This window comes from Phyllopteryx taeniolatus, chromosome 2 (genome assembly GCF_024500385.1).
Source record: "Phyllopteryx taeniolatus isolate TA_2022b chromosome 2, UOR_Ptae_1.2, whole genome shotgun sequence".
Lineage (NCBI taxonomy): Eukaryota > Metazoa > Chordata > Actinopteri > Syngnathiformes > Syngnathidae > Phyllopteryx > Phyllopteryx taeniolatus.
This window is the reverse complement of record NC_084503.1, coordinates 19,336,408-19,348,511: the sequence shown is the minus strand read 5'-3', so window position 1 is coordinate 19,348,511 and position 12,104 is coordinate 19,336,408. Positions and strand designations below refer to the sequence as shown.

Sequence of the window (12,104 nt, the reverse complement as noted above, 5' to 3'; positions counted from 1 at the left end):
TTAATATATATATACTTACATAGATTCTTAAGATGTTTCAATAATCAGTATCATATAATGAAACCTCCTTACAACGCATGACAGCTCATGTGCATAGCAACACAGAAACTCCAGACAGCCAGTTCCAAGGCACTATTTCATTGGAGATGTTGAAAAGCACTTAACCATCACATGTATCACTTCCGTTTACACTCGCACGCAGACTTGCCGACGTTACATGCGACTCCACTAGTCCTCGCCTCTTAAAAGCACATGCATGTACACAGATACTATGATAGGTACCGTATTTCTTATACATTTTATGCTTGAAATTAGTCTTTTTGTGTGTGTTTTAATAAGTTGTATGTCTTTAAAGACTGAGGGAGGGGTAAAACTCTACATACAAAAATGTTTAATGGTCTTTCTATCAGGTTTCAGATTTTAACCTATTGTGCGTGGGTCTAGAATGAATCGCCAGCGATAAATGGGAGTTCACTTTATATAAAAAAATGTATTCTCAATTCTTAAATAAAAAGAAGAAATACAGCAATAATTGCAATAACTCGACAATAATAATAAAAACAACGGAAGAACAATGGAAAGTGATGCTACTCTTTATGTGAGCTACCAAGCAGTAATTGCCATCTGCATGTTACAATGTTTCTGTTAACACGCAGTTTCCTTCTTTTTGCACTTCTATTGAAAAGTTAAAGGTCCCATGTTATGCATAACATGGGTCAAAATGACTGTGACCTGATTTAGGTTTGACATCTACTGTATGTGGTTTGTCGATTTTTTGCAATAGCCGATGAAAGAAAAAATTGCAAATCAGTTTCAGGCATGTGTTTCATAGTTACGCTACTTATTATTCAAGTACCTGCTCGCTTGTTCATGGTTGGTACCCACCCACTCAACTCAACTGTACAAAATGGCTGAACAACACAACACCTGCGTCTCACACAAAGCTAAAACTTGCAATTTCCATCACCTGCCAACCCCAGAAGAGGTTTTAAGGAGGAATAAATGGCTTCAATTTATTTTTGGAGAAACTCCTAAGCATATCGGAACCAGCATTGTGCTGGGTTCAGCACATTTTGTGGAGGATGACTTTCTAAACCTTTGGAAGTACAGCAAAACCTGGAGCTGCACCATCACATAGGTTGCCCACCTCTCCACCAGCCCTAAGTACCTTTTTTTACACAAGGAAGTCATATTCTAAAAGTAATATTTAACTACATCACATCATCGGCACATTTGGATAACGCTAGCATTAACAGTCAATGTAGAATCTGCAGCTAGAACTAGCCATCGGTATTTGGTAAGATTTGGACCAGCCAGAATAGCTTGGAAAACATGCATCCTGGGCATTTTCAAACCGAATTATTTTGCAAACCAGATAAAAGGGCATCAAAGATTATGAAAAAAAATAAAAATAAAAAAACCTAGGTGTGGCATGGGACCTTTAAGAATGTTAAAATGATACTTAAAACATTGCCTGAAGAGTGAAATGTTTTGAATGAATTCATTTATTCATTCATCTTCTGTTCCGCTTATCCTCACGAGGGTCGCGGGCGTGCTGGAGCCTATCGCAGCTATCTTCGGGCGAGAGGCGGGGTACAACCTGAACTGGTCGCCAGCCAATCGCAGGGCACATATAAATATGAAAAAGGTATCCTAATTTAGAACTAATGCTGACCAGTATCCTTAATTTGGAATTAGGGTATATACTAAAACAGTACGTTAAACAATTGTGTGGATGTCTTTCCTGTGGTTCACAACTTACATCATACAAGTGTTCTGAGATGACTAGTATACAAGTCATTTAAAGGTCCCATATTTTGGCTCTTTAGACCTCCATAGAGTGACTCCCTAACATGGATTTAGTATAAAAGTGTCAATTTTATTTTAAAAAACACCTTGGTTTTGTCATACGAGTATCCAGAAAAGGCCCCATCTGACAGCTACTTCTGTTTGACCCAGTTTTGTATCTGCTTTGTCAATATTTGGCTAAAACCGCCTGCTTACTTCTGATTGTATATATTGAATATAGCTCCGTAAAGTCAGTGTAAAAACTAAACACTACGGTGCGCCACAGTAATATATACATTACTAAAGAACTAGTCAACTTTAGAATAATAATAATACTGCCCTGTCAAAACTATACACTAGGGTGCATCACAGCCTTAACTCTTACACACAATAAAGGAATAGATGAATTATAACATTTTATATGTGACCATAAATATGATGTAAACTAAAAAAAATGAAAACATTTTTAAAAAAAATCACCAGATTTAACACTGATGACTCCTAAAACACATCTACTCATATACCTAATTTCACTGTGAAGGAATTTTTTTAACTTTTACTGTACCTATGTATAATGCAAACTATTGACTTTTGAAGATTTTTTTGGGAGAAAAATGCACATTATACACAAGAAATTATGGTATACTGTACTTACTTTTTTAAATCTGTGTGGTTAAAACTATAGTGCAATATAGAAATAGGTGAAACAAATATTATAAAGAAATAAAACACTAAATAATCACGATAACAGTTTATTGCTCATTAACTTAAGCCAAGGAAGCAAAGGGCAGGAGGACTACAGCTCCTCATTGAGTATAATATATCATATACAATAACATACGTACTGTAAATATTATTTTTTTTTATGAAAATAAAATTATCTAATTAACTTCTTTTATCACGTCAATTACAAACGCTATTAGAATTGTGATGGAATGATCGAAGATGTGGATGCAGAACTTACGCCTAGAACAGATTTCCACTTTATGCCGCGGAGCAGGCAACTAGTTTTCAGCTTACAGGAATGTGTTATGCACGGAGTCAATGATCGTCACGCAGCAAACGCACAACATAGATCCTTCCCTTTGTCCATACCAAGATTGTTTGCAAACCAAAAACAATAACTACATTGTACGAACATTTTGGACATAACGAGAATTGTTCATAAACCTGGTCGTTCGTAACCTGAGATTCCACTGCAGTTGGTCGTTTGTTTGTTTTGAGCTCTCAGCAAGAGTACCATGTTGGTCAATTTATGACAAATGTTCTGAATATTTAATTCTCACTTAATTGTGTTTATTCTTGTTGATGCGCAAAAGAGTTTCTTTATTTAGCTCTTTTGTGTTAAGCGATACTTGTGTGTCAAAACTCAGACTGATATTCTGATATATGCACGAAAATATAAAGATGGCACAGTAGGCTACTTTTTTTGCTGAAATAATTTATGTAGGGTCCACTCCTGTTCTCAATGATACTACAAGTTGGAGTTGGATCTCACTGGGGAGGCAGAAAAGAAGCATCAAAATCATCGTATGAAATATATGATGATATTATTTCTATTTCTCTTTGCCAGAGGGCACAAGTAAGATGAGGCAAAGATAACCAAATCGTGAAAGTAACCTTTCCACAAGAGGTTTGCTCAAGAGCTATCGTTTCAACATATTATTGCAATCACCTTACAGTAGGATGGAAAATACAATATTAAATTGGTTCAAACCTATTTACAGGAAAGGTTGCACGGGAGTGCTGTGGTATTAACAATGGCACTTTTAATGCAGTTTACATTACTTATCAGAGACAGCCATGCAGAGTAGGAGAATATTTCCGTTAGAAAAATGATTCCGTTAACTGTTCAACTGAAAATTCATCTCTTTTCTGCCCTTTTAGGTTCATCGTAAATGTACATAGAATCAAGTTAACATAATCCTGACCTGTAGGTGCAGTGTTATACTTATACAGATTGGGTAAAACTGACAGAGAAACAGAGAAATGTTAGCTGCAGTGGATCAAACCTGTCCTAACCATGCATTGCCTGGATAATACTAGAGTTAGGAAGGAATACAGCCATGCATCATGGTATACAATGTGCGTTAGGATGTTGGTTGACATGCCAGTATTTTAACAAGCTGTCCAGTGCAGATAAGCTTGTGTTGGTATTGTACTGTACTAATACGAGTGTGAGGCACGGATAGGGTGTGTGAATTCATGTGTTGCATCTGTACCCGTTAGATTTCTGTTTTGTCCGTTACTTTGTCTAAAAGAGCATAAATGAGGGAGACTACTTTTCCTTACTCTTCCCCAGTGTTAGTAGATAATGACAAAGGGAGTGAGGAGAGATCATCCATGAGTTAAACATTCACAGAGGTAGTGTCATATACTGCCCTGCAGTTCCATCATTGGAGCCGGGAGGGCACTTTGGGTCCTCTCTCTCTCCCCCCTCCCCTCTCTGTTTTCAGCACCTGTCTCCAATCAGCCTCATCACCACCGGTATATAAGCCTGCCTGTTCCAGGAAATCCTCGCCAAAGTATTGCAGTTACTTCCAGCGGTACCATGGCCAATTTACCTCACGTAAGTCCCTCTATTCCTCGTTCCTTTTTTTTTTTTTTTTTACTTCTGTGTCTCCTTGTTCTCAGTGTTTTCCCCCGTGTTCCTGATCCACGTCATTCCTGCCGCCAAGCCAGCCGCCTGTCCTCACCACTGCCTGCCACCTGTCCACGCCACCGCCTGCCAACCCACCTAGGACCACCACCATTACCTTTCCTCAATAAACTGTTCATCATTTTACATCTGCCTCTGCCTGCTCTTGGATCCAGCTGCTCACCGTATCAATTTGAGCGCTTGCTGTCATACATACAATATATTGCCAAAAGTATTCGCTCACATGCCTTGACTAACATACTGTAAGAACTTAAGTGACAACCCATTCCCAATCCATAGGGTTCAATATGACGTCTGTCCACCCTTTGCAACTCTAACAGCAACTCTTCTGGGAAGGCTCTCCACAAGGTTTAGGAGTATGTTTTTGGGAATTTTTTACCATTCTTCCAGAAGCGCATTTGTGAGGTCGCACACTGATGTTGAACGAGAAGGCCTGGCTCCAAGTCTCCACTTTAATTGATCGCAAAGGTGTTCGATCGGGTTGAGGTGAGGACTCTGTGCGGGCCGGTCAAGTTCATCCACACCAGACTCTGTCATCCATGTCTTTATGGACCTTGCTTTGTGCACTGCTGCACAGTCAGGTTGGAACAGGAAGGGGCCAGCTCCAAACTGTTCCCACAAAGTTGTGAGCATGCAATTGTTCAGAATCTCTTGGTATACTTAACCATTCAGAATTCCTTTCACTGGAACTAAGGCTCAAAGCCCAACTCCTGGAAAAACAACTGCACACTGTAATCCTATCCTCCACCAAAATGTATACTTAGCAAAATGCAGTCAGACAAGTACCGTTTTCCTGGCAAACGCCAAATCCAGACTCGTCCATCAGACTGACAGATGGAGACACGTGATTCGTCACTCCAGAGAACATGTCTCCACTGCTCTAGAGTCCAGTGGCGGCGTGCTTTACACCACTGTATCGGACGCTTTGCATTGCACTTGGTGATGTATGGCTAGTATGCAGCTGCTTGGCCATGGAAACCCATTCAATGACGCTCCCTCCACACTGTTCTTAAACTAATCTGAAGTCCACATGAAGGTTGGAGGTCTGGAGCGACTGACTCGGCAGAATGTTGCCGACCTCTTCGCACTATGCGCCTTCGCATCTGCTGACCCCTCGCCGTCAGTTTACGTGGCCTACCACTTCGTGGCTGAGTTACTGTCGTTCCCAAACACTTCCACGTTCTTATAATTCAGCTGTCAGTCGACTGTGGAATATTTAAGAGAGAGGAGGTTTCACGACTGGACTTGTTGCACAGGTGGCAGGCATCCTATCACAGTTCCATGCTGGAATTCACTGATAACAAAGCTGTAATGTAATTTGGAACCTATCATTGTGCAAAATTCATAAAACTCAACATGCTATGGTGCAAAATAGTGCAAAAGAACGCAAATAAAATTACTTAAGTTCCAAACAAAGGCAATTCGTGGACATTGAAATTAAGTCAGAACTGGGTCATTTCTCAACCGAATTGTAATTGTACGGCGTGGTATGTATCCATATGTAGCACAACGTGCTGGCATCTTTGGTTTTTTGGTTTGCTTGCGTCCACATACATGGAATGCGCTAACAACTCTGACCTCCCTAGCTTAGCGTCACCGTCGGCAGAAGTTCAAAAGGGCCGTGTCATATCTACCTATCCATATCTGCATTTTTATTTTTTAGCAGCTTGGAGCTGATTGTCCACGAGTCCATGATTGGCCACTGTACATGAGTAGCATGCCGCTTATGATTGGTGAGTTTTTACATGTAGTTGAAATTCTGGGTCAGTTGGGAGCATTACAAAAAAATTTAAAATTTATAAAAATAACGCAGCTTTGGCGATCACATGATCACATTGTCTGAAATCACAATTTCGATCTAAAAACGATAAATCGTTAAGCCCTACACAGAGGGCATTATTCTCATGGGGAAATCAATAGTGAAACTTAGAAATGTCTAAGTGGGTCAAGAAAATATTGTCTTGCCATTGTAATACCTAGGAGACATTCATGTAAAGTCAAAACTCAATGGTCACAATATTAGAGACAGCTGCACAATCTGACATAAAAGCTGTATGAGAAATTGTCTTTTTCGAAGGACAGTTTAGTCACTCTAACAGGCATTACAGGGAATATTATGGAAAATTTACTTTTTAATTGCTTGTTAAAAATAAAAATAAAGTAATTGGGGCTCTGGAGGGCCTGTTCAACCATCACGTGTGAAATTAAATAACCATGAGAATCTTATCTGCTATCTTCCCATTTCTGAAAATGTATCTGTGAGAAAATTGTGACATACATTATAACAACCCCCACACCGAGTTTTTTTTTGTCCCTGACTTGCCAGCTGGACTGGGCACAGACTTTCACGACACTTTCAAACCACAGGTGGCCTACATTTTGTTAAACAATATGACAAAACCAAAAGGTAAGCGGAGAATATTGGACGCACAGATTAGCGTTTCGAGTTAGCTAACAAGTGTATGAAGAGCTGCCTTCACGAGTGACAATTCTTTTATTGTTTTTATGGGGCCGGCACGGTGAGCGACTGGTTAGCACATCTGCCTCACAGTTCTGAGGACAGGGGTTCGAATCCGGGCCCCGCCTGTGTGGAGTTTGCATGTTCTCCCCGTGCCTGGTTGGGTTTTCTCCGGGCACTCCGGTTTCCTCCCACATCCCAAAACCATGCGTGGTAGGTTGACTGAAGACTCTAAATTGCCCGTAGGTGTGAATGTGAGTGCGAATGGTTGTTTGTTTCTATGAGCCCTGCGATTGGCTGGCGACCGGTTCAGGGGTGTGCCCCGCCTCCCACCCGAAGATAGCTGGGATAGGCTCCAGCAGCCTGCGACCCTAGTGAGGATAAGCGGTAAAGAAAATGGATGGATGGATGTTTTTACGGACACTTGCTTTTTTCCCTACACTCTGGGCTTCGCTCCCGCAAGTAGAGTAGCTGCTTGCTTTGTTCAAACGCCTAGCTCTGTCCTCGGTCAACACAGTAACAAAAGGTGTACTCAGCATTGCAGGATAAACTGTCACTCATTTTCACGAGACAGGACCGCCCCCACAAAATAGGCTGCATTCCGGAAGGCTGAACTAGTGAGGTGTAAACTGTGCTCTAGTTCATTATCCTTGCTGTATTTTGATGAAAGCATGTAACAGACAAGTTATTAAAACATAATAAATGTTTACAATTGTGAAAATAATTTACATCTTCTCTAATAAAGCAATGTTTGCTATTGTAATTTGAGCTTGTATACTGATTCTCACTAGATTTTGCACATACGTTCCTCAGTAGTCCCAAATGTTGTGGCAAGTAAACGTGCGTGTAAAGCTTGCGCTCAAGCTTTGTCCATTGGCTGTCATAGTTTTGATTTACGACTAATGCTAACCTTGTTAACAATTTACACTATTTGATTTGATCAAACCTTAATTCTAATTATCTTTTAAAAAACAAAAACAAAAAACACTATCAGACATTGAGGGGGTTTTTTTTTGTGTCTGTTTGTATTTTCGGCTTGCAGTCTGGCCCACATTCTACTCAAATTGGATTGGAAGCCATTAGTGGCCCAACTCAAAGCATATGTTCCAAGTTGTTGAGCATTTCATTTCACGAGACGATGGCGAGGGGGCTGAAGCAAGAAGAAAACACACACACAGACACACTCACACATTGAGTCTGTACAGAAAAATAAACCAGACCTGCACTCAGTCTGTCGCTCACTTCCAGGCACAGACAAACGTCCCATGATGCCAGGAATGACCATGGACTTCAGGGTCACATTACAAAGCATTATTTCCACTGCCACTCTGACATGGATGTTTTCATATGTAGTGCATAGAGTGATACCTTCTGCATTGCACAAAAGGCACTGCTGTACTCAATCACAAAATCTAAATACTCCCTCTAGGAAAAGGAGTGGGGGGCATAAGAAGAGATTGTATTTCAAAAGAGAAGCGACCGTCTCGAGTTTTTGTTCTTCTTCCTCTTTTCTTTTTGAGAAGCAACAACTTTATCCACAAATACTTTGGATGCACTGAGAGGAACCTTAAGCAAGTCGGATCATTATCTCTCAAATATAAACAAGCCTTTACTGTTCCAGAGCAAAGTGCGTAGTCTTTAAGCATTTAAACAAGGGGGGGGGGGGGGGGTTGATGGGTTGTGTGTATGTGAGTGAGGGATCCTCGGGTTCCCAGTCTGAGTTTTAGAATGACAGCGTAAAACACTGCTGGCTCTGTAGAAGCCAGGAAACAGCCTAAACACATATCTAGAGAGAGGCCCCCTAGCCTCATCATATCCCTTTATAACAGAGGGCTTCATCTTTGCAAAATAAAGCAAAGAAACGACAGTAAATGTAATATAAACAAAATGTTGCTTGTTTGAGCCACATTTCAAAAACATGTCACTGTGTCACAGTGGAAAAAGATGGAGACCGAACACAACAAATAAGCTTGTATTCCCCTTCCTCATTATCCACACTTTCGCTTTCACTTGGGTCTTTACCATTAACCATACCATTTTTCTTTGCATCTAGTCAAACCCATCTAAACACACGGTCAATTGGTGCAACACTACCATTAAAATGCTCAGATGAAACATACCATGACACCATAAAGAAACTGCGACAAAACCTGTCAGTTTTAATCACACAGGTATGAAAATAAACTCTAGAGGGAGATAAATTGTGTGCGCAAGCTCAGACATCCCACCAGAATGTGTCCTGTGCTGTCCAGCACGGTTACCCTTAATTCAAATTGAGGTATTTGGCCTGATTTATTGCCGCCTGTGCCAACCATTAAAATGGACTGACATAACATAAACTGCTAGGTGACCTTGTCTCTTTTTTCACATTGTAAGGACCAACACTCGCTATGATGCCAGCCCTTCTCACAGCTCACAGGAATTTCAAAACAATACGGTGGGAGCTGTATGTGAACATTGCCAACACCAAACAGAAGGCATCTGTCCTATTTTCAGTCCTAAAATCTGACCACCTTGATCTTGCTAAGCTACCCGCTTCAATGTGACCCCTTTTATATGCTGTCAAATTCTACTGTATTTATTAAAAAAATAAAAAAATAATGCACCTTAAGATTATCAAAAGGCACATTGTGTTGTTCAAATGCATGGTTTGGCATAACAGTAAGAGAAAAACAGTATCTAGTTTTAAGCAGAACACTATTTTGCTCAATTGTGACTGAGGGCAAATTCTCCATGCATCTTAATTAAGAAAAACAGTCTGTTTAAGATTAGTTTTACAACTCTAAGCAGTTGTTACACTCACTAAAATTATTGTACAAGACAGCTGTTATTCTATAAAATTAAATCAAAATGTGTAATTTTAAGTGTTTTTTTCCCCAAACATTAGGTAACAAAAAGATGACACATTTGGAGCAAGTTTTGTTTTCAAGATCCTGAACATATGAATGTGCGCATGTGTGTGTGCGTGCCTGTGCGTGTGTGTGCGTGTGTGTGCCTGTGTGTGTGTGTGTGTGTGTGTGTGTGTGTGTGTGGAGAACTTACATATGGACATGTGGAGGTTGGAAGCGGCTCTGGTTTATGTTGTAGTGTGTGAAGGCCTGTGTCGGGTTGGAGCTGTACTCATCCACCGTGATGGTCACTTTGCCATGAGCCATCCTTCCGATGTGCGGACATGAGACACTGTTCGTTCACCGGGATTCAGCAGCAATGCGTGCAGCGGACATCCTTTGGAGCGGCTCAGAAAAAGCCCAGGAAGTCACCCACAGCAGCAGCGACAGCAAACTCCCGGCTCAGTGACCCAGCCCTCTGCACGAATGAGATAAAAAACTTTAGTGACATATCAGAGGGCAAGAAAAAATATATATATACACAATTAAAATTCCAATACTGAAGCTAAATCCAAACCATTATTTTCTATTAATTTACAGATCTCTGTTAACGTACGTTACTTTTCTTGTATTGTTTCAGACTGGAATTTAAAAGGTCAAAAATTACATTTAACTATAACAATAATGCTTTATTAATGCAAAGAGTATTGAAATGCACATGTAACTAACTCACTTTCAAACAATAAAAGTAACTGAAAATTATTTTTAAAAGAATCAGTAAAGAATACATCATTGCTTATCAGTAGCCTACAATTGAGCTACTTTTAAATCCAAGGATTAAGATATGTAAAACGACTTTTCATATAAATGAATTAGCCTGTTGACATTTAATAAAACATGAAGCAACAATGTCTAGTACAGCGGTTGGAAAACCTTATTGTGAAAAAATCAAATCAAATCAAGAAACATCCACACAGCAGAGCTGAATTTGCATGAAACACAAAAACATAACTTTTGTTTTCCCTTCATTCTAAAATTATCCTGTTGCACTGAAACCCATGTGTGAAGCTCTCAAATATTCTTGCATAACTGTAACTGTTTTTAACAAAGCCAAAATGAATTATTAACATGTATGAAGAAAAAGCAGCTTAAAGAAGCCTGGCCATGCATCTTCAGCACTCACTCGCCACGACAGTTGTGTCTGCTTGGACCCTGAGCCTCCATTCTGTCTGACCTCCCTGACTGGTCGTAAAGTGGCCACTGCAGGCTTTCGACACGTGTTTTATACCACAGCTCCTGATGCATACACATCAATATTAGAGGGGTTGGTAAAATATAAAAAGAAGATTGCCTTCAATTTACAGTCTGTCATTTTTTGGGAGGGAAATCAACAACTCCAGGGTTGATTTAATGGTTGCATGCAGTTAGTGAATTAGTTAAAGCAAACTGCATCTCAATTTCAACAAGAAAAGAGACTGTTCCGAGCCCACAATAAACAATGAACGCCATTAATTCTGGGTCAGCCGAGGATTTGTTTTATGAATTTAAGTTACCTCGAATTAGGCAAGGTAAGCAAACTCAGTTCTGGCAAATGCGGCAAAAAACAGTTACACCAATGTTTTTCATTTAATGCCAAGAACAGAGTTTTACCCTTATAGATGATGTATAAATTTTCAAACACAAAGACCACAAAATGTACAAATTATCCTTCTAATAAAAATGCAATTTTTTTTTTTTTTTTTTTTACTGGCTGCACTGTAATAAAAACATCGTCAATATTTCTGCGTGAGTAACTCTTAAAATCTTCTGAAAAGGTGCTCCAGTGCACCTTAGCTATTTTACATCAGAGAGCTTAAATGACATTATAGCAAGTTCAACAAATTCTGTCTCCATCATCCTTCCAGGCCTTTCAAATATTTAAATTAATTAAAATACAATTATATTCACATCCCTTATTTGACATCCTTACAATGAAACACCTAATAAGAACTACGCTTCTTATTTTGCAAAGACAGGCCAAGCAATTGTGCTTGAACGTGTGTGTCTAGGGATTGTGTGTGCGCGCGCTTCGCTGCTCAAACTGTCTCTACAGTATGGCTACAGTAGCAGCGACTAGCCCTCTAGCCTAGCGTGCTAAACCTTCTCCGACAGTCCCCTTTTTATTTTATTTTATTTGAATTCTACTGCCTCGCAGCTTCCTACTCCAACCGCTTGGCTGTGACGCCGGTGCGCACACATTTGCTGTCCGTGTAGCGTGCACCGCAAACCGCATAGGCTTCAACTTTCCGGTTGGAAATCACCCCTGTAAAACCAAAAATGGGGTGACGGACGGCGGATAAATTGACCCTTTCTTTCAGTCAGGCACCACGCA

At 40.1% G+C, this 12,104-nt stretch overlaps 1 protein-coding gene across 3 annotated transcripts in view; it reads right to left on the bottom strand.

The window, feature by feature from the left end:
- Positions 1–12,104, bottom strand: part of mpped2a (metallophosphoesterase domain containing 2a) — a 76,418-nt gene that overhangs the window by 63,511 nt on the left and 803 nt on the right. For all 3 annotated transcript variants that reach the window (XM_061764401.1, XM_061764383.1, XM_061764392.1), the window contains exon 2: positions 9,948–10,211. In XM_061764401.1, the coding sequence (XP_061620385.1) occupies positions 9,948–10,060 (113 nt within the window). In that variant the 5' untranslated portion in view covers positions 10,061–10,211. The remainder of the gene's footprint in view (positions 1–9,947; positions 10,212–12,104) is intronic.